We start from the raw sequence: 21,654 nt of genomic DNA on the forward strand, positions 1-21,654 counted from the left end.
GATGCTTAAAGTGCTCCCAAGAAGCAAAGAAAAGTCATGATATTACAAGAAAAAGTTGAATAGCTTGATATGTACCATAGATCAAGGTTTGCCATTGTGGTTGCCTGCCATTTCAAGATAAATTAATCCAGTAAGGAGTGTTGTAAAAAAAGAAAATTTGTGACGCCATCACTGTAGCTACGTCAGCAGGCATGAAAACCTTGCACTTTTTGTGAAATACCTTTTTATCTCATAATGAAAATGTAGCATTTATGTAGGTGTAAGGTTGCTATAAGACATACTTACAGGCCGGGCGCGGTGGCTCATGCCTGTAATCCCAGCACTTTGGAAGGCCGAGGTGGGTGGATCACCTGAGGTCAAGAATTCAAGACCAGCCTGACCAATATGATGAAACCCCATCTCTACTAAAAATACAAAAATTAGCTGGGCATCGTGGCACGAGCCTGTATGTAGTCCCAGCTACTCAGGAGGCTGAGACAGGAGAATTGCTTGAACCTGGAAGGCAGAGGTTGCAGTGAGCTGAGATCACACTACTGCACTCTAGCCTGGGCGACACAGCAAGACTCCATCCCCCCGCCACTAAAAAAAAAGACATATATTATGATTTGAGAAAAAGCAAACATTATATAACAAAGCAAAAGGAAAGTGAAAGATCCAAAGCTGGAGAATGAAATTCTGGCAAAAAATGATTTGATAATTTTTGAAAGAGCTTTGGCTTTAAAAATGTTAAGATAACACAAGAAGCAGCTTCTGCCAACCAAGAGGCAGCAGACGAGTGGCACCTGGGGGTGCCACTGAGGAGAAAGGATACCTGCCTGAACAGGTTTTTAGTGCAGAAGAAAATACCTTTTCTGGAGAAAAAAAAAAGAACAAAAAAAAACTGCCACAGAGGACGTTTTTTAGTAAGGAAAAGAAGTGAACACCAGGATTTAAACAGGAAGGGATAGACAACTCTGTTATTTTGTGCAAATGCACTTGGGTTTATGATCAGGACAGTCCTTATCTATAAAGCTGCTAATGCACCTTGATAGAAAAGATAAACACCAGCTGCCAGTACAACAAGAAGGTCTGGACAACAGGAACTTTTTTTCCAGATTGATTTTGTTGATGCTGTGTCCCTGAAATCAGGAAGTACCTTGCCAGTAAGGGACTACCTTTTAAAGTTTTTTTGATATTCGACAATGCCCTGGCTATCCAGAACCCCATTACTTCTATACTGAAGGTGTCAAAGTGGCCTACTTGCCCCCAAACACACAATGTCAGCCTCTAGATCAGGGGGTCATAAGGACCTTTAAGGTTCATTGCACAGAGTACTGTATGTATTATCAAAACTACGGAAGAGAAACCCTAATGGAGAGAACATCTTGAAAGCCTAAAAGGATTCTACCATTGGAAATGCCATCATTAGTATAGAAAAAGCCTTGAAAACCATCAAGCCTGAAACAATTCCTGCTGGAGAAAACTGTGTCCTGATGTTGTGCATGACTTCAGAGGATTTGTGACAGTCAAGGAAATCATTAAAGACATAGTGGATGTGGCAAAAAGGGTGGGGAGTGAAGGGTTTTGAGATACAGATCTTGGAGAAGTTCAAGAGCTAATAGACACCGCACCAGAAGAATTAACTGAAGATGACGTGGGGTGGACATGAATGTTTCTCAACCAGTGCCAGGAAGGAGACATAGAAGAAGCAGTGGCAGAAAACAAATGGATGTTAGACAACCCAGCAGAAGGGTTCAGGTTATTCAGGATTGGGCTTTTGACTTCTATGTCATAGATGCTTCTATGATAACGGACACTGAAATGAAAGCAAATAGTGGAAGGATTGGTGCCATATAGAAACACTTTAGAGAAATGAAAAAGCAAAAATGTCAGACACAAATTATGACATATTTGCATAAAATTACACCCAGTTGCCTGTCTCTTCTGCCTCCCCTTCCATCTCCTCCACCTCTCCTCTCTCTGCCACCCCTGAGACAGCAAGACAACCCCACCTCCTCCTCCACAGCCTACTCAATGTGAAGGCAATGGGGATGAAGGCCTTTATGGTAATCCATTTAATGAATAGTAAATATATTTCTCTTTCTTATGATTTTCTTTTCTTTTCTTTTTTTTTTTTTTGAGACAGAGTCTCGCTCTGTTGCCCAGGCTGGAGCGCAGTGGCATAATCTCGGCTCACTGCAACCTGCACCTCTGGGGTTCAAGAGATTATTCTGCCTCAGCATCCCAAATAGCTGGGATTACAGGCATGTTCCACCACTCCTGGCTAATTTTTGTATTTTTAGTAGAGGCGAGGTTTCACCATGTTGGCCAGGCTGATCTCGAACTCCTGACCTCAAGTCATCCTCCCGCCTCAGCCTCCTAAAGTGCTAGGATTACAGGTGTGAGCCACCATGCCCAGCCCTGGCCAATTTTCTTAATAACATTTTCTTTTCTCAGCCCGGTGCAGTGGCTCACACCTGTAATCCCAGCACTTTGGGAGACCGAGGTGGGCAGATCACAAGGTCAGGCGTTCAAGACCAGCCTGGTCAATATGGTGAAACCCTGTCTCTACTAAAAATACAAAAACTAGCCAAGCATGGTGGCAAGTGCCTGTAATCCCAGCTGCTCGGGAGGCTGAGGCAGGAGAATCTCTTGAACCTGGGAGGCAGAGGTTGCAGTGAGCCAAGATTGCGCCATTGTACTCCGGCCTGGGTAACAAAAGCAAAACTCCGTCTTGGGGGGAAAAAAATTCTTTTCTCTAGCTAACTGTATTGTAATAATACAATATATAGGCTGGGTGCAGTGGCTCACGCCTGTAATCCCAGCACTATGGGAGGCTCAGGCGGGTACATCACCTGAGGTCAGGAGTTCAAAACCAGCCTGGCCAACATGGTGAAACCCCCTCTACTAAAAATACAAAAACTAGCCAGGTGTGGTGGTATGCGCCTGTAATCCCAGCTACTCAGGAGGCTGAGACATGAGAATTGCTTAAACCTGGGAGGTGGAGGTTGCAGTGAGCCAAGATCGCGCGACTGCACTCCAGCCTAGGTGACAGAGCAAGACTCTGTCTCAAAAAAAAAAAAAAAAAGAAAAGAAGAAACAGTATATAATACATATAACATACAAAGTATTTGTTAATTGACTGTTTATGTTATCTATAAGGTTTCCAGTTAGTGGTAGGCTATAAGTAGTTACATTTCAGGGAGTTGAAAGTTATATATGGATTTTTAACTCTGTTAGGGAGGGGGCTCAGCATCCCTAACCCCTGCATTGTTCAGGAGTCAGCTATATTTGAGTTCTAACGTATTTTTCCATGTATGGATTTGTCTTACCATTCATCAGATTTTTTTTTTTTTTGGAGACGGAGTCTTACCCTGTTGTCTGGGAGTACAATGGCGTGATCTCTGCTCACTGCAACCTCTGCCTCCCAGGTTCAAGCAATTCTCCTGCCTTAGCCTCCTGAGTAGCTGGGATTACAGGTGCATGCCACCATGCCCAGCTAATTTTTGTATTTTTAGTAGAGATGAAGTTTCACCATATTGGCTGGGCTGGTCTCGAACTCTTGGCCTCAGGTGATCCAACCACCTCAACCTCCCAAAGTTCTGGGATTACAGGGATGAACCACCACGCCCAGCCCCATCTTATTTTTTAATGCATTTTGAAGTAGATTGTGGACATCACCCACAAACACTTCATCATGCATATATATATAATATGTTTACTTTTTTTTTTTTTTTTTTTTAATGAGATGAGATCTTCCCATGTTTCCTAGGCTGATCTTGAACTTCTGGATTCAAGCTGTCCTCCCGCCTCAGCATCACACATAGCTGGAACTATAGGCACATTGCCACTGCCCAACTACAATTTTTTTTTTTTAATTTGAGACAGAGTCTCTGTCATGCAGTTTGGAGTACAGTAATGCAATTGTAGCTTACTGCAGCCTCAGTCTCCTGGGCTCAAGCAGTCCTCCTGCTTCTAGCCTCCTGAGTAGCTGTGACCACTTGAGTACTGTACACCACCACGCCCAGCTAATTTTTAAATTTTTTTGTGGAGACGGGTTTTGCTGCATTGCCCAGGGTGGTCTCAAACTTCTGGCCTCAAGCAACCCTCCCACCTTGACCTCCCAAAGTGGGGTAATAGGCATGAGCCACTGTAACTCACCTAATTCTTTTTTCTGTAAAGTTTACACACAGTGAAATACACAAAATTAAGGTATACCATTAAGTGAGTTTTGAGGGAAATATACCTGTGTAACCTAAACCTTTATCAATTTATACAAGATAGCATCATTCCAGATTGTTACTTCTGTACTCCTTTTTATTTAGTCCAGTACCCATTACCCCAGAGGCTGTCACCTTTTGTTTTCACTCAAGATTACTTGTACCTGTTCGTGAACTTGAATCACACAGTATGGACTCTTGTGTAAACCTTCTGTGACTAAGCATGTGCATTGTTCTTGAGATTCATCCCTGTTGTTTCAGATATCAGTAGATCATTCCTTTTTGTTACTGGGTAGTATTCCATTGTCTGAACATACCACAGTTTAGGCATTCTCCCCCTGATGAACACGTGGCAGTTTTACAGTGTTGGCTATTACAGGCCAGAGCATGGTGGCTCATGCCTGTAATCTGAATACTTCAGGAGGCCAAGGCTAGAGGATCGCTTGAGCCCCAGGAGTTCAAAATTACAGTGAATTATGATCACGCCACTGCATTCCAGCGTGGAACAGAGGGAGTCCCTGTCTTAAATAAATAAATAGTTGGCTAATAGAAATAAAACTGCTTTTTATTATAAATAACAAGGATTGTACAAGTTTTTTTGTTTTTTTGTTTTGGTTTGGTTTTTTTTTTTTTTTTTTTTTTTTGAGATGGAGTCTCGCTCACTCATTGAGGTGCAATCTCGGCTCACTGCAAGCTCCGCCTCCCGGGTTCACGCCATTTTCCTGCCTCTGCCTCCCAGGTAGCTGGGACCACAGGCGCTCGCCACCATGCCCAGCTAATTTTTTTTGTATTTTGAGTAGAAATGGGGTTTCACTGTGTTAGCCAGGATGGTTTCAATCTTCTGACCTCGTGATCCGCCCACCTCGGCCTCCCAAAGTGCTGGGATTATAGGCGTGAGCCACCTTGCCCAGCCAGCTTGTACAAGTCTTTGCACAGACATTTGTTTTGAATTTTTTTGGTCATATTATGGGTATGTGTTTAGTTTAGAAACTGCTAGACCTTTTCTCAAAGTGGTTGTACCATAGTTACATTCCCACCAGTAGCTTTGAAGGTTGCTTTTCATTCTTGCCAACATTGTTGTCAGACTTTTAAATCTGACCATTCTGATGGATATGTAGTGGTATTTAAAATTTCATCAAAATTTTTAAAAATAATAAAATTTCATCAAAATTAAAAAGTTGAGTTGAGGCCGGGCGCGGTGGCTCAAGCCTGTAATCCCAGCACTTTGGGAGGCCGAGACGGGCGGATCACGAGGTCAGGAGATCGAGACCATCCTGGCTAACACGGTGAAACCCCGTCTCTACTAAAAAATACAAAAAACTAGCCGGGCGAGGTGGCAGGCGCCTGTAGTCCCAGCTACTCGGGAGGCTGAGGCAGGAGAATGGCGTAAACCCAGGAGGTGGAGCTTGCAGTGAGCTGAGATCTGGCCACAGCACTCCAGCCCGGGCGACAGAGCGAGACTCCGTCTCAAAAAAAAAAAAAAAAAAAAAAAAAAGTTGAGTTGAATGCAAATTGAAGCTACAATGAAAAATCTGAGTTTTTTCTTTTCTGATTTGTGTTTTTGTATATTATCCCAGAAATCTTTACCTGAAGTTACAGAGATTTTCTTTTTTTGTTTGTTCTTTTTTTTTTGAGACTGAGTCTCAATCTGTCACTCAGGCTGGAGTGCAATGGCACAATCTCGGCTCACTGAAACCTCCACCTCCTGTATTCAAGCGATTCTCCTTCCTCAGCCTCCAGAGTAGCTGGGATTACAGGCGCCCACCACCACACCCAGCTCATTTTTTTGTTATTTTTAGTAGAAAGGGGTTTTCACCATGTTGGCCAGGCTGATCACGAATTCCTGACCTCAAGTGATCCCTCTGCCTTGGCCTCCCAAAGTGCTGCGATTACAGATGTGAGCCACCGTGCCTGGCCTTCTCCTATGTTTTCTTCCTAGGAATTCTATAGTTTTAGCTTTCACATGTAGGTCTATGGTTTATTTTGAGTTAATTTTTGTTTACAGTGTGAGATAAAGCTTAAAGTTTTTTAATATGCATGTGTAGTTCTAGTACCATATGTTGAAAAGATTTTTCTTTTCCCATTGAATTACTGTGGTAACTTTGTTGAAAATCAATTAAGCATATGTGTATAGGGATATTTCTGAACTCTAAATTATCTTCCATTAATCTACAGAATTTGTTTTTTTTTTTTTTTTTTTTTTTTTTGAGACGGAGTCTTGCTCTGTCACCCAGGCTGGAGTGCAGTGGTGCGATCTCGGCTCACTGCAAGCTCCGCCTCCCGGGTTCACGCCATTCTCCTGCCTCAGCCTCCCGAGTAGCTGGGACTACAGGCGCCCGCTACCACGCCCGGCTAATTTTTTTGTATTTTTAGTAGAGACGGGGTTTCACCGTTAGCCAGGATGGTCTTGATCTCCTGACCTTGTGATCCGCCCGTCTCGGCCTCCCAAAGTGCTGGGATTACAGGCTTGAGCCACCACGCCCGGCAATCTACAGAATTTGTATCAAATACACTATTGTCTTTACTATTGTAACTTTAAAAAAGTCTTAAAATCGGCCACTGCACTCCAGCCTGGGCAACAGAGCGAGACTGTCTCAAAAAAAAAAAAATCCTAAAATCTGAGAGGGAGAGTCCTCTTCCCCAAAAGAGTTTTAAGTGTTTTGGTTATTTTAGGTCCTTTGTACTTCTATATGAATTTTAGCATCCATGTCACATTTTGCTTAGAATTGTATTAAAAATCTATATATAATTCAACTGTGGGGAATTATTATTTTAATAGTGTTGAATCTTCCAGTCAATAATAATGGTATATATCCTCATTTACTTATATCTTTAGTTTCTTTCACCAGGATTTTGTAGTTTTTATCACACAGGTCTTGCATGTGTCTTACAATTCCAAAGTATTTTATGTTCCAGTACGCTTTAAATATTGAATTGTTTGGCTGGGAGTGGTGGCTTATACCTGTAATTGCAGCACTTTGGGAGGCCGAGGTGGGAGGTCACCTGAGGTCAGGAGTTAAAGACCAGCCTGGCCAACATGGCAAAACCCCATCTCTACTAAAAATACAAAAATTAGCCAGGTGTGGTAGTGGGCGCTTATAATCCCAGCTACTCGATAGGCTAAGGCAGGCAGAATCACTCGATCCCAGGAGGCGGAAGTTGCAGTGAGCCGAGATCGTGCCATTGCACTCCAGCCTGGGCGACCAGAGTGAGACTCCATCATGAAAAAAAAAAAAAAAAAATTATTTGGCCAGGCGTGGTACCTCACACCTGTAATCCCAGCACTTTGGGAGGCAGAGGCGGGCAGATCACAAGGTCAGGAGTTGGAGACCAGCCTGGCCAACATGGTGAAACCTCATCTGTACTAAAAATACAAAAAAAAAAAAAAAAAAATTAGCCAGGCATGGTGGCTTATGCCTGTAGTCCCAGCTACTCGGGAGGCTGAGGCAAGATAATCGCTTGAACCTGGGAGGCGGAGGTCGTAGTGAGCCGAGATTGCACCACTGCACTCCAGCCTGGGCGACAGAGTGAAACTCCATCTCAAAAAATTGAATTATTTTTATTTCATTTTTCAGTTGCTTGTTGCTAATACATAGAAATGCACTTATAAAACACCGGCCTTGTGGCTGGGTACGCTGGCTCACTCCTTTAATGCCAGCACTTTGGGAAGCTGAGTCAGGGAGATCACTTGATCCCAGGAGCTGGAGACCAGCTGGGCAACATGGTGAAACCCTGTCTCTACAAAAAATTACTCAGATGTGGTGGCATATACCCAGAGCCCCAGCTACCTGGGAGGCTGAGGTAACAGGATCACTTGAGCCCGGAAAGTCAAGGCTACCCTGAACCATGATTGTGCCACTGCTCTCCAGCCTGGGCGAAAGAATGAGAAATCCTTTCTCAAAAAAAAAAAAAAAAAGACAGTTGACCTTGTGTTCTGCAGTCTTGCTAAATTTACTTGTTAGTTCTTTTAGCTTTTTTATATGTTCCTTAATATTTTCTATATACAGGATCATGTCATCTATCCTTATAAAACAGCTTTACTTGTTTTTTCCCAATCTATATGGCTTTTATTGTTATTAGTGCTTTATATCAGGGCTAGGTCTTCTAGTAAAATGTGGAATAAAAGTAGTGAAAATGGACATTCTTGCCTTCTTTCTGATTTTAGGGTAAAGGTGTTTAGTCTTTTACCATAAATTATTATGTAAATTGTTGGTTATTCATAGATACCCTTTCTCAGATTGACTGAGCTCCCTTCCATTCCTAATTTACTAAGAGTTTATATCAGGAATGGGTATGGATAATTGCCAAAAACTTGTTTCTGTATCTACTGATCTAATATATTCTGTTAATGGAGTGAATAACACTAATTGATCTTTTAATGTTAAATCGGCCAGGCACAGTGGCTGATGCCTGTAATTCCAGCACTTTGGGAGGCTGAGGTGGGCAGATCACTTGAGGTTGGGAGTTTGAGACCAGCCTGACCAACATGGAGAAACTCCGTCTCTACTAAAAATACAAAAATTAGCCAGGCATGGTGGTGCATGCCTGTAATCCCAGCTACTTGGGAGGCTGAGGCAGGAGAATCACTTGAACCCAGGAGGTGGAAGCTGTGGTGAGCCAAGATTGTGCCATTGCACTCCAGCCTGGGCAACAAGAGTGAAACTCCATCTCAAAAAAAAAAAAAAAAAAGTTAAACCAACCTTGCATAGCTATTAAACCCATTTTGTGGTCATATTTTTGCATTTTGTTGTCCTTTTTGCATTGCTGGGTTCAATTTGCTAATATTTCATTATGGATTTTTATATCTGTTTTATGAATGATTTTGGTTTTTATTTTTTTTATCATAATGTCTTCATGTGGTTTTGTTATCAGGATAGTGTTAACCTCATAAATTGAGTTGATATGTTCTTCATTCTCTTCTATTTCTTAAAGAGTTTGTTTAGATCAGTATTATTTCTTCCTTGAAGCCACCTGGGCTTCACGGCGCATAGACTGGTTGAGCTTAGGAGTTCGAGACTAGCATGGCCAACATGGCAAGACCCTATCTCTACAAAAAATAAAAAAATTAGCTGGGCACGGTTGTGCGCAGCTGTAGTGCCAGCTTCTTGGGAGCCTGAGGTGGGAGGTTTGCTTGAGCTCACTGCAAGGCTGCAGTAAGCCAGCCTGGGCAACACAGTGAGATTTTATCTAAAAAAAATTTATTTTTGTAATGTGTAATAAGTGAGTCCTACAGGCAGAGGGAAGTTAACGTTTGTATATATGAACTGTTGCATGAGATGTATAGAAAAGTAGCAACTTCTGCAGGAAATTTTAAATGTATGGCAGGATTATAGTTTATAGAACTTACCCACTGAAGAAGAATTTCTAGGCTGGGCGCTGTGGCTCACGCCTGTAATCCTAACACTTTGAGAGGCTGAGGCAGGCAGATCACATGAGGTCAGGAGTTCGAGACCAGCCTGGCCAACATGGCAAAAAGCCTGGGCTGGAGTGCAATGGCGTGATCTCAGCTCACTGCAACCTCTGCCTCCCGGGTTCAAGGAATTCTCCTGCCTCAGCTTCCTGAGTAGCTGAGATTATAGGTGCCCACCACCATGCCTGGCTAATTTTTGTATTTTAGTATAGATGGGGTTTCAGCATGTTGGCCAGGCTGGTCTCGAACTCCTGACCTCGTGATCTTCCCGCTTTGGCCTCCCAAAGTGCTGGGATTACAGGCGTGAGCCACCGCGCCCAGCCACCCCAGCCTCATTTTAATTTCCAAAGCAATATCTTTTTATTTAACATATACTTGTTGAAATTCTATATGTGTTAGGATTTTCCCCCCAGTAGCATGAATTATATGGTTTCCACATGATACAGAGCATAGTGTCTAGCAACAATAGGCCTCAGTAAACATTTGTGGAATAACTCACTAAATGAATATATTATGTTGAACCATCTGAAATTGTCATTTTTAGAGGTCAAAATGGTTAAATATCAGCAATTCAATATTCAACAAATATATTAACAATAAGATTCATTCCAATATAAAAGAGAAAATACATATTATATTACTCCTTGACACTGTATCGATGTGTAAAATTTTCTTTCATTAGACCGCAAAACTTGACTTTTCTCTTTTTTGTCTACCAGGAAACACGAAATTATCCAGAATCTTATCCACAACTGCCAAGGGATGAAACAGTGGAGAATCCTCATCTCCAGAAGCACATTTTGGAATTAGCATCCATTCTGGATGTTCGAAACGTGTTCTTTGAGAATACCCTTGATGACTATTAAAACAAAAACCCTCTTGTCGAAACAAGTTTCCATTTTCCACAAATTTTAAATGGTGCAGTTTTCTAATGTGATAAGACACATAGTGGTGTTACTTAGTTTTTATTTTTTAATTTAGGGCCACCATTTTAAAAACAAACTGAGGAAAAAAAAGTTCACACTTTTAGGGCAACTGTTTTAAAATGCAACCTTTCAGGTCTTTTAAAATCTTAATCTTGGAATTTTTATTTTTTGATTTTGAGGGATGGATATTTACCTCCAACTTCTAATCCTACACTCAAATAGTCACTATTCTCACCCTGAGAAGAAAAAATCATTTATTTTTGTATAATGAGGTAAATCCAACTCTTATACTAGGACCTAAGTTAAATGTCTGGATTTGGAAGTATGTAATCGTTCGTAATGATGAAGCTAGCCACCATGGACTACTGAAAATCAGGAACAGAGTCCCTCCATAATATATTTTTTCTCATTCCAACTTAGCTGGTAGAAAAATGTTTGATTCTTTGAAACATGATCAAGCCAGTTTTTGAAATCATTTAATTTCTTTCAATACTGTCATAATATCAGAAATTGGATTGAATTGCATCTGAAAGCTAGATCTTAATTGAGGACTTGAGATGGTAAATATTACTTGGAATGTATGAGTATTGTGTTATGAGATTTATTTGCATATTTTCTTTTCTTTGTAGTCTGTGAATGCTGGAAATGAAAAAGGAAACAACTTTGAAATATTTCAGTCAAAAAACCATGTCATTGGTTTCATGATACAATGTCTCCAATAGGAATTCTATTTAAACTCTTGGTTTATGAGATCACATTTAAAGAGTGGATTTATGTCTGTGGCATAAAGTTTTAATTTTTTGCCTCATTGAAATTTATGAGACTTCAAAGTCAGAGATGTTTTAAATTTTGGTAAGGGGTAACTGGATGTTATGAAACCTAAAATGTAAGTTGGTTTTGCATTGACAATTTTGAAATAAGATTTATTAATATTTCCTGTATTTAGTGTTTTATATTCATGCACAAAATTTTTATTATCTTAAATAGGACTCAGTGTATATTATAAAGATTTTTCTTTTTTGTATTTTCCTTCCCTGTCATTCCCTTTATAATTTCACAGTCACTTACTATGAAGTTCTCCCCTCCTTTTTGATGACCCAGCATTCAGTTTCAGAAATCTATGAATGAAAAGGCCTGATACCTAATTTTCTGTACAGGATCACATCTGGCAGTCCCAGGGGAAGTGAGGTGATTGCTTGTGGTATCTCTTTCCCATGGCCCTAGGTAAATTTTACTCTGATTTTTTTTTTTTTTTTTTTTTTTGAGACAGAGTCTCGCTCTTGTTGCCCAGGTTGGAGTGCAGTGGCGCTATCTCGGCTCACTGCAACCTCTGCCTCCCAGGTTCAAGAGATTTTCCTGCCTTAGCCTCCCGAGTAGCTGGGATTACAGGTGCCCGACACCATGCCCGGCTAATTTTTGTATTTTTAGTAGAGATGGGGTTTCACCATGTCGGTCAGGCTGGTCTTTAACTCCTGACCTTGTGATCTGCCCGCCTCAGCCTCCTAAAGTGCTGGGATTACAGGCGTGAGTGACCGCACCTGGCCATTATTTTTTAACTTGGTTTTCATTTCTGGCATAGAGACTAATTTGGGTCTAAGTTATTCCCATTCCTGCTCTGATTTGCTGATTTTTCAAACCTGAAGTCTGAAGTTACCGTTTTGGGGTTTGGGGACTTGGGGGAGTATTCTGTTTACTTTTTTTTTTTTTTTTTTTAAAGAGACAGGGTCTTGCTCTGTTGCCCAGGCTGGGGTGCAGTGGTACGTTCATGGCTCACTGCAGCCTCAAATTCCTGGACTCAGGCAATCCTCCCACCTCAGCCTCCCAAGTAGCTGGGACTACAGGCATGCGCCACTGTGCTTGGCTAATTTTCTTTATTTTTAAATTTTTTGTAGAGACGTGTTCTCACTTTGTTGAGCAGGCTGGCCTCAAACTCCTGGGCTCAAGTGATCCTCCTGCTTCAGCCTCCCAAAATGCTAGGATTACAGGTGTGAGTCACTGTACCTGGCCTGTTTACTTTTTTAAAAATATTTTTGTTTGTTCTTTCAAACAGTATTTCAGAAAGCTTGGGAAAAGTTACCCTGGAAAGAGATTTCCTTTGCTAGTGGGTTTTCATTTTCAGGTAAAGACTGCTTTCCTTTTTTTTCAGTATGCTTTCCTTTTTTTTCAGTAACTTAATAAACTTCATAGCTTTCCTTTAGTAACAGTGTTCATTGACCTACAGCAATAGACTATTTTCAGTTTTCTGACCTCTTGTTTCAATTCCCCTTAAGTCCTGTGCCAGTTATGCTCCTACCAACACAGAGTTTCCTGTCCTCTAATGTTTAAAATAGTATTTACTGTTCTGAGCTTTATCCTTCCCTGTTAAGCATAAAGAACACTGGTCTGAGAACTAGGAGACCTAAGTTCTAGTCCTGGCTTTCCTGGTAACTAGTATTATGCCCTTTGACAAGTGTCTTCATGTCTCTGCTTATTAGCACTGTCATCTGTAAAATGAAGAGGTTGGCCCAGGTTCTTTCTAACTCTGATTCTGTAATTTGGACTCTTGGTTCCAAAAATATGATTTCCCCACTCCAACCACCAAGAGAACTATTTACCCTGTTTGTAGTGTACACAACATTTTCTTTTGTAGGTCACATTTACTTAGATTTTGTTCAAGAAAATCTGGGCCCCACTTAGCTGTTTTAGAAACTAGTGCAGACGGAGGCTCTCCTGAGGAAATTAGAGCTTTTATGATTAGAAACATGTTTGTCTAAAAATGAGGGTCTTAGAAATCACAACACTGACCCTCATGACATTGCCCCGTAAGCTAGTAGTGTAATTCCTTACAGGTAGTTAAAAACCTAAAGTGGACTGAAGTGATCTTGAATCTTCAAAGAGAGGAAAACTGTGCTGGAAAATGTTATTGTTTCATTGATGCCTTCAGAAAAATGCGTATTAAACAACGACTATACTCCAGATTTTCTTCTGGGCATTGGGGAAGCAAACAAAGTAGACTTAAAAATCCTCGTGTTCATGAAGCTTACATTCTAGTAGGAGGAGTAAGGCAATAAACATAAGTAATTTATGTTAGAAAATGTTAAGTAGGATGGAAAAGTGTAGATTATGGTAAGGTAAATCTTTTGTTTGTTTTCTTAAGGATAATGTTTAAAAGAGTGATGAAGCCAGGCATAGTAACATGCCCCTATTAGTCCCAGCTACCTGAGAGGCCGAGGTGGGAGGGTCACTTGAGCCCAGGAGTTTGTGGCTGCAGTGAGCTGTGATTGTACCACTGCACTCCAGCCTGGATGACAAAGCAAGACCTCATCTCTGGAAAAAAAGAAAAAGTGATGATCAGGGTAGGCTTCATTAGGAAGGTAACATTTGCAATGAATACTGTGTCTTTACTTTTTATCATGAAAGTTTTAAATATACAGGTTTTTTTTGTTTTTTGTTTTTAAGATGGAGTTTCGCTCTTGTTACTCAGGCTGGAGTGTGGTGGCAGGATCTCCGCTCACTGCAACCTCTGCCTCCTGGTTTCAAGTGATTCTCCTGCCTCAGCCTCCTCAGTAGCTGGGATTACAGGCATGCACCACCACACCCAGCTAATTTTGTATTTTGAGATGGAGTTCTACCATGCTGGTCAGGCTGGTCTCCAACTCCTGACTTCAGGTGATCCGCCAGCCTCGGCCTCCCAAAGTGCTGGGATTACAGGCATGAGCCACCACGCCCAGCCTAAACATACAGTTTAATAAACCCTCCTTGTACCTCACCCAGCTTCTGTAGTTCTTTAATCAAGGGAGAATTATGTAAAAGGACAGTTGCCCAATGGGCTTGAGCTGATAGTGGCAAAAAATTTCATTTTTTTAAAGTGCATACCACCTGCCCTTTATAAATATAAAAAATTTAAGCCCTAATGTATTTAATTTTATAATTCATAAAAATTTAAATACAGGAACTAAGAACAGAGCAAAGCAAAGGGAAAAATCACTCCTTTGTTTTCAAATTGCACAAATTCTCCCTGGAGATTCTGATACAGTCTCTCATCTTTATAAACAACATAGAAAGCATAACACTGCAAGAAGTCAGTTGTACGCAAAACAAAATGAAGCACAGTGAAATTTTCTCTTTATCTGTGTATTTCTGAAGTTGGTAAAGCAACTGTCTTCTCTATTTTACAGAAGAGAAAGCTGAGACCCATAGTGATGGTCTAGTGATAGAGCTAGAACTAAAACTCAAATCTCCTCATCTCAGCCCAGTCTTCTCAGTAGCTCAGACTGCTTTCTATAATGAACAAGAAAGAATAATTAGGGATTTGTATTTTGGCACAGAACAGTATCAAATTTTTATTACAAAAATCCACAAGTCTGACATTTTATCTTTTATTCTAGCCAGGATGTATCCTTCATATGCATGTGTGTATTTCTCCTAGAAAGTGGTGCTCTTAAACCTCTCAAAGCACAGAATTTATTGTACTCTCTTTATTTTTACCAAATTGAAATGTTTTAGGATTTCAGAAGCAAAGTGCAATCCAATTGTGGCTGGAGTTTTCCTGATAGAGGATCCGGGTGGTTCCCTCCCTTCCAAATTCTGGCTACTGCCCTTTATTTCCTTTGTGCAATAGAATTCCCTGAAACAGATTAGGGGGTAATTGTACTGAATTTAGTCAGGATAATGGGAAAAGTGACAAATCAGATTTATGTATTAGGTATTAAGGAGCTTTCTGTAGCACTCTCCTCCAGGTTTAATCTCCTCTGACATGTGTGATTTAGTAACTTTCTGTCTCTGAGAAGCAGTTTGGACCCAGTTGAAAAATCTAATTTCTGGACACTTGTAATCAGCTTGATATACAGAAAACATTCTGGACTGGAAATATAGTCAGGTACCAAGGTCTGCTAACTTGGCCATTGCCAGTGATTCAAAACCACCTCCCCACCCTGAGTGAGTAAAAGATTTGATACGAATATGAATGCTATGAGTCTTCTGGTGATATTTTGAGTGTGTATGTTCCTGTGTGTGTTTGGAAAGCATAAGAGGGTATTTACCTTGAGGGCTCTTTTGTTGACCTTATTTATTTGAAATTCTTATTTTATTTGTAATGGCATATGTATATTTTTGTGATGCTACATGCAATCTCTGTGTATACTTTTTGTATATATGTGTACATATTTGTAAATATATTGGTATGCAATGATACAGTATGTGTATATTATGTACCCATACCCATTGTGGGCTGAATTTATTTAAGTTCTGTGAGGACATCCTAGTGGCATTGTTCATGCTGCTGTAATTAGGTTGTGGCTGTATCTCATTCATAAGTCTCTATTTTGAGGGGCTTGTGTTTGGATAAAATGGGCTAATTTGGAGTTGAAATTAGGATATGAAGATCTTAACAGAAAGCTGGATATTCTTAGCTTTAAAATCACCTGCAAATTTTTATTTAAACTGATGATAAATTAGTGATATAAACCTGAAAAACCTAAGTATGTGAAACTGAGACACCAGCAGATTCTGAAGCTGTAGTAGTCCTTTATTTTCTTGATCCATGTCTAAGTATTATTACTGAGTAAATTATAGTGGGGCTTAATAGGCTGTGGAAAACAGAATTGCTTTGATCACATTTTAAAACATAGGAAAATGTCCATTAAATAGGGGAAATATATTCCCAGTTGTCATTTTTACGCCTCATACTGAATTTTGCTTTTGGAACAATTTTTTTTCATCAGTGTGCCTCGTTTTATGTGTCTCTGTGAGGCAGAAAAGGGGGCATTAGCTAAGGGACGGCCTAACTTAAGTAAGGTAGGATTTAATGAGGAACAGGAGGTTGTTAATTTGTATATTTGCAGCAGCTATGATTAATTTAGTCCTGTCTTGGCATTTCTAGCTACAGATTTTTTCTTATTGGACTTGCATATCAAAGGTGAGTAGGCTCATCTGAGAAAATGCTTCCACTGAATAAAATGCCTCCACTCGTATTGCTGTGTCTCTATGAGACCACTTGTGTTCTGCAAGTTGATGATATATTCACACATGAAGTACAGTTTTTAATATTAGATGCATGGTGTGCTATAAAAATCTGGGCCTTCAAACCTCTCCCAAGGATGATAGGGTTGGGGAGGATAAGAGGATAGTAAATATGTGCAGTGCCAATTTGTGAACCTATAGAATGTTGCCAAGTATCAATGTTTGGTTACTTCAGACATATTTATTTCCATGAAAGAGTGTAGGAGATGTTTAATATACACTTAAATACATTCACTGCAGAAATTAAGTAGAGGTTATTTTTGCATGATAAAATGTAACTGCAAAGCAACTTTTTACACCAATATTCTTTGGAAGATTAAATCTCTCTGATCCAATATTAAATTATCTTAAAATAGAGAAATTATCTCAGGAGTGAGTTTTACCACCCAAAAAATGTTACATTTGCTGATTCATTGTATTTTAAATAAAACAGCCAACTATTCCTAACACTTTTCAATTACAGTATTTAGAAATAATCATAACAGCCTTTTTCTTGAATAAATATTAAAATTTGGTCATTTATTATTTCTGAAAAATCAGTGAAAACATCCATAGGATCTGATGCTGTGTTGCTTGAATAATCAAATCATTGTTTTTGCACTGGAGAGTAGTAGAGCAGATAATATACCATTTAAAATTCATGGAACTGACTCAGGCTCCTTGTGGACATTGAGGACAGTAGCGGTAACGAAAAGTACAGTAGAAAAGACTTGACATAGTGAATGTGACCTCTAACCCCAGCCGTTGTAAAGCCAATAACTTTGAGGTTGAATAAGGTAAAACTTGCTTAGAAAACCCAGCTCTTTCCCTTTAGTCTTCTGCGCTCTCATACATTGATACTTTACACCTATTTTTGCTGTACCTCTCAGTCTTTCCTGGATAATGGGACCATTTTACTTTAAAAAAAAAAAGAAAAAAAGCGATTCATCTTCCTCAAACTAGAATTTCAAAGCCTAATACTACACTATGTTCCAACTTCATTGAGTTTTGAACAAAAGACTTAAGCATGCCTTGTGTTTAAGGAAAAATAATTGATGTGTGAATGGAATCAATCACCTATTGATGGGAAGGGTATCAGGACGATGTAGGGTGATCTGCCTTTAATTGGGTAGAGATAACTGTATTAAGTATAACTAATTTGTTGGTGCCATAGAAATATTTCCTTTGGAATTCCATAAATATGAAATTTTTTTAAACTAAAATTGGGATTTTATACTTATTAGTTTAGTGTAATATTGACTTTTGAGAAGAATTCCAACTTTACATGACATTGTTATTTAATCACTGATTGAAGAACCATTCTTAATTTTAAAATATTTTTGTTAATTTCTTTTACAGTTTTAAAAATTAATAATATTTTTATTTTTGAGATGGAGTTTCGCTCTTGTTGCCCAGGCTGGAATGCAATGGTGCGATCTCAGCTCACTGAAACCTCTGCCTCCCGGGTTCAAGAGATTCTCCTGCCTCAGCCTCCCAAGTAGCTGAGATTACAGGCGTGTGCCACCATGACCAGCTAATTTTATATTTTTAGTAGGGATGGGGTTTCACCATGTTGACTAGGTTAGTCTCGAACTCCTGACCTCAAGTGATCCACCCTCCTCGGCCTCCCAAAGGGCTGGGATTACAGGTGTGAGCCACTGTGCCCGGCCTAAAAAAATTATTTTTTTAATAGTTATCAGACTACTCTAATCAGTGTGATTTTTAAACATACTTGGACAGTAGACTGTTTTTTTTTTTAATAGTTTGAAGTCCATTATATTAAAACTACAAACTCACTTATTCAAGCCTAAATTTCGTCATAGACTATAAATTGGGGATCAGTTTCCTAGTTTGGTGGACAATTCCAGTCTATCTACTAAGACAATCATCTTCTTAGGTGTAATATTGTTTATTAAGACATAGGTAATATTAGGTTTTATACTTCTCTCCTAGGCTTATGGAATGAAAGCTAATAGGCTGAATTATATCACTTTCAGAATGAAATAGGGAATTATGGCTAGCCTTCTTACAGGTCTGCAGTAAATGATACTTAAATGTTTGTTACATCACTGATTTTCTTTTCTCTTCTGAAGCTGTTGTGAATGTCCACTTTGCCAGGATTGAAAGTTGAAATTTGTAAACATTACAGTTTGAACCATACATTTTCTCAAACATGAAATCAGTATGAATAAGTATAAAATTTGAAATGATCATATATGATAATCCCAAAAGTAAATACTTCCAAACCATAGAGGGATAACCACTGTATTTTAAAAAATATTATTCCCACCCTTCTTTGCATGCTATTAATTGCTTTTTTCCTAAATTAAAGCTATGTATTGTGGTATATTAAAAATCTGCAGGAAAAATTTGCTTAAAGTGTTTTAGCACAATAAGAATTTTTATTACTCAGTAGTTGGAGACCAGCCTGGGCAACACAGTGAAACCCTGTCTCTACTAAAAAAAAAAAAAAAAAAATTAGCCAGGCGTGGTGGTGTGTGCCTGTAATCCCAGCTACTTGGGAGGCTGAGGCAGGAGAATTGCTTGAACCTGGGAGGCGGACTTTGCAGTGAGCCGAGATTGTGCCATTGCACTCCCGCCTGGGTGACAGAGCGAGATTCCATTTCAAAAAAAAAAAAAAAGAATTTTTATTACTGTTTCCTGAAAAATGGTTTTTGTTAACTCATTGATTATATCATTAAAAATACCTTCTAATGGTTCAGTACAATAATTTAGAATTTGATTTGTGTGGCTTTTTATAGTTATCTGAATGCATTCCTTTTGCCACATAGACCATATGGCTAGTTCTACTGGTTTTTTGTTTTTTTTTTTTTTTTTTTTTTGCTTGTTTTTAATAAACCTTGCTGTTCAATAATCAGAGAAACTTTTATTTTGGAGGATTCTTCCAGTTGAGGTAGAAATGTCTTACATAATAGGAAAGGCAGATACAAAGTCCTAACATTTTCATAGCAGAGTTTACAAGTAAAATAACTTATCCATATAGGTTATCTTCATTGTGTAGCACCAGTATAAACAATGGTTTCATTAATCATTGAATCAGATGAAGCAGTTATAAATCACTTTTTACTTTGTGCTAAGAATTACTGTAATTTCAGGCCACTTTATTATTTCCTCTGAGCAGTTTCCATTGTAAGGTTGAATTTCCCTTTTTAAAATTCAAATCATCACTAAAGGTTAAGATAATCAAATAGGAGTTAAAATAAGTTATGTTTGATCTTTTTCCCTTGAAAATAATGGTGAACTTATTGTCTACATTCTGATTACTAGGCAGAAATGCACTTGTTTAAATCATAGCAGTAATTACATTTGGAGGATATAATTACTCGATTTTCTAGTGGTGTGAAATACTTAAAAATTGTGCTTGTCTGTAACTGAAATGTTATAGAATTGTAATACTATAGGGATTATAGAGTTATATTTATTAGCTCTCCTCAAGAGACTGAAGCACAATATTTTTCATGTAACAATTCTTATCCAAGTGCTGCTAATCTGTTGTGCAAATAATGAAGCTATTTGGTTGCCTATTTAGCTATTCACAAATCACTGTAATCTTTGAAACAATCTTGTTGTTCATTTGTATTAATATTTGGATATTGTGAGTTAATACTTTAGGAAAAAAAAATCCATCGACTCAGCCCTGTTAGCAAAACTGTTTGGATTCATTAGTTTTTATATGTGTTAACAGTAGAATAAATTTTGAAGGGGCTATTTACTACCAATGACTAAGGGGAAAATTATACTGTCACTATCATTTGACTTGAACATTTGTGGTATTATAAAAGTCTTGTCAGTTGTGTTCTAAATTGCTTAAGCCATACGTTCTCTTAAACAGGATGTTTTTTGTTTTCTTCCTTTCTAGCAGCCTTTTTCTTCTTTGTTATGGTTAATCCTCCATAGATTTTAGAAATTGAGAAGTTCTTGAAACATTTTATTTTCTTGAGTTCATCACTTTTGACTCTTGTATGAGATGTGATTTGTCATAAAAGATAGCCTTTCACTACTTCACTAAATGAATTTCAGAGTAAACACTGTGATTCTGCAGAGCGGATTCAGTAGGCTTTCCAATGTTTTCTCCTGCGATACAGTGCCTACCACCTTGAGGGCACTTCAATACTAGAGGATGAAAACTGAAACGTTTTGATGTTTATTGAATAACGAGATTAGAGAATATTTGATTTTTGTTGTCAGTGTATTAAAGAAATTTTCATTGATAAATGTTCTCTAGGAATGTGTCTACATTCATCAGGTGTGAACTCCTGTACATGAATTTTGTATCTTGAATCCACATATATATTAAGTGTATCATCAATATAAAAATAAAGATTATTTGCTTAAAGTTTTTGGTACTTTTTCGGTATTGACAGCTGAACTGTTAGGGTTTGCTTCATTCACATATCTCAAAGGCTTTGAACTATCTTGGGGTTGATGCTTCTTGTTAGTTTGTAAATGTCTGAATCCTGGTTTTGGTTTTTCCGTGCCCTGCTCCTGGAACACGCGAAGGAAGGGGCTGTTGAAGAATTGGGTGAAATCTGCTTACTCTTGGGCTGGTGTTAAGTCTGGGGATGGAACCAGAGTAGGAATGGCTGGCTTGGCACTGACGAGTTCAGGGACCTGACTTAGGTTACTGATGTGGACCGTGACTTTTTGTTTGAGACAGTTTCACTCTTGTTGCCCAAGCTGGAGTGCAATGGCGCAATCTTGGCTCACTGCAACCTCCACCTCCCAGGTTCAAGCGATTCTCCTGCCTCCGCCTCCCAAGTAATTGGGATTCGAGGCATGGGCCACCAAGCCCGGTTAATTTTGTAATTTTAGTAGAGACGGGGTTTCGCTATGTTAGGCTGGTCTGAACTCCTGACCTCGGGTGAACCACCGCGCCCGGCCTGGAATGTGACTTAGAACAAGACAGTTTTTCCTGTTTTGTTTTTTTCTTTTCCTACTGCCTGTATGATTGCTATTTACTTAAAGAGACGGAGTCTCGCCGCGGTGCCCAGGCTGGTCTCGAAGCCCCGGACCCAGAGATCCTCCCAACTCGGTCTTCCGAGTAGCTGGGACCACAGGAGCGGGCGCCGGGCACTTTTGATGCTTTGAACTTTCTTCCTAAGGAGAAAGGAGACGGCCC

General features: G+C 39.3%; 1 protein-coding gene across 4 annotated transcripts in view; it reads left to right on the top strand.

The window, feature by feature from the left end:
• The window catches only part of SCAI (suppressor of cancer cell invasion), a 189,634-nt gene extending 177,860 nt beyond the window's left edge, over nucleotides 1–11,774 (top strand). For 2 of the 4 annotated variants that reach the window (XR_001439881.3, XR_013405589.1), the window contains one exon: nucleotides 10,329–11,465. Coding sequence is in view for 2 of the 4 variants with exons in the window: in XM_015116845.3 (XP_014972331.3) it covers nucleotides 10,329–10,475 (147 nt within the window). In the remaining 2 variants the exon portion in view is untranslated. Of the gene's footprint in view, nucleotides 1–10,328 lie in introns of all 4 variants that reach the window. The other 2 variants (XM_015116845.3, XM_015116846.3) reach the window with 1 other exon arrangement.
• The last annotated feature ends 9,880 nt before the right edge of the window (nucleotides 11,775–21,654 follow it).

Source organism: Macaca mulatta, chromosome 15 (genome assembly GCF_049350105.2).
Source record: "Macaca mulatta isolate MMU2019108-1 chromosome 15, T2T-MMU8v2.0, whole genome shotgun sequence".
In the NCBI taxonomy this organism is placed as follows: Eukaryota; Metazoa; Chordata; class Mammalia; order Primates; family Cercopithecidae; genus Macaca; species Macaca mulatta.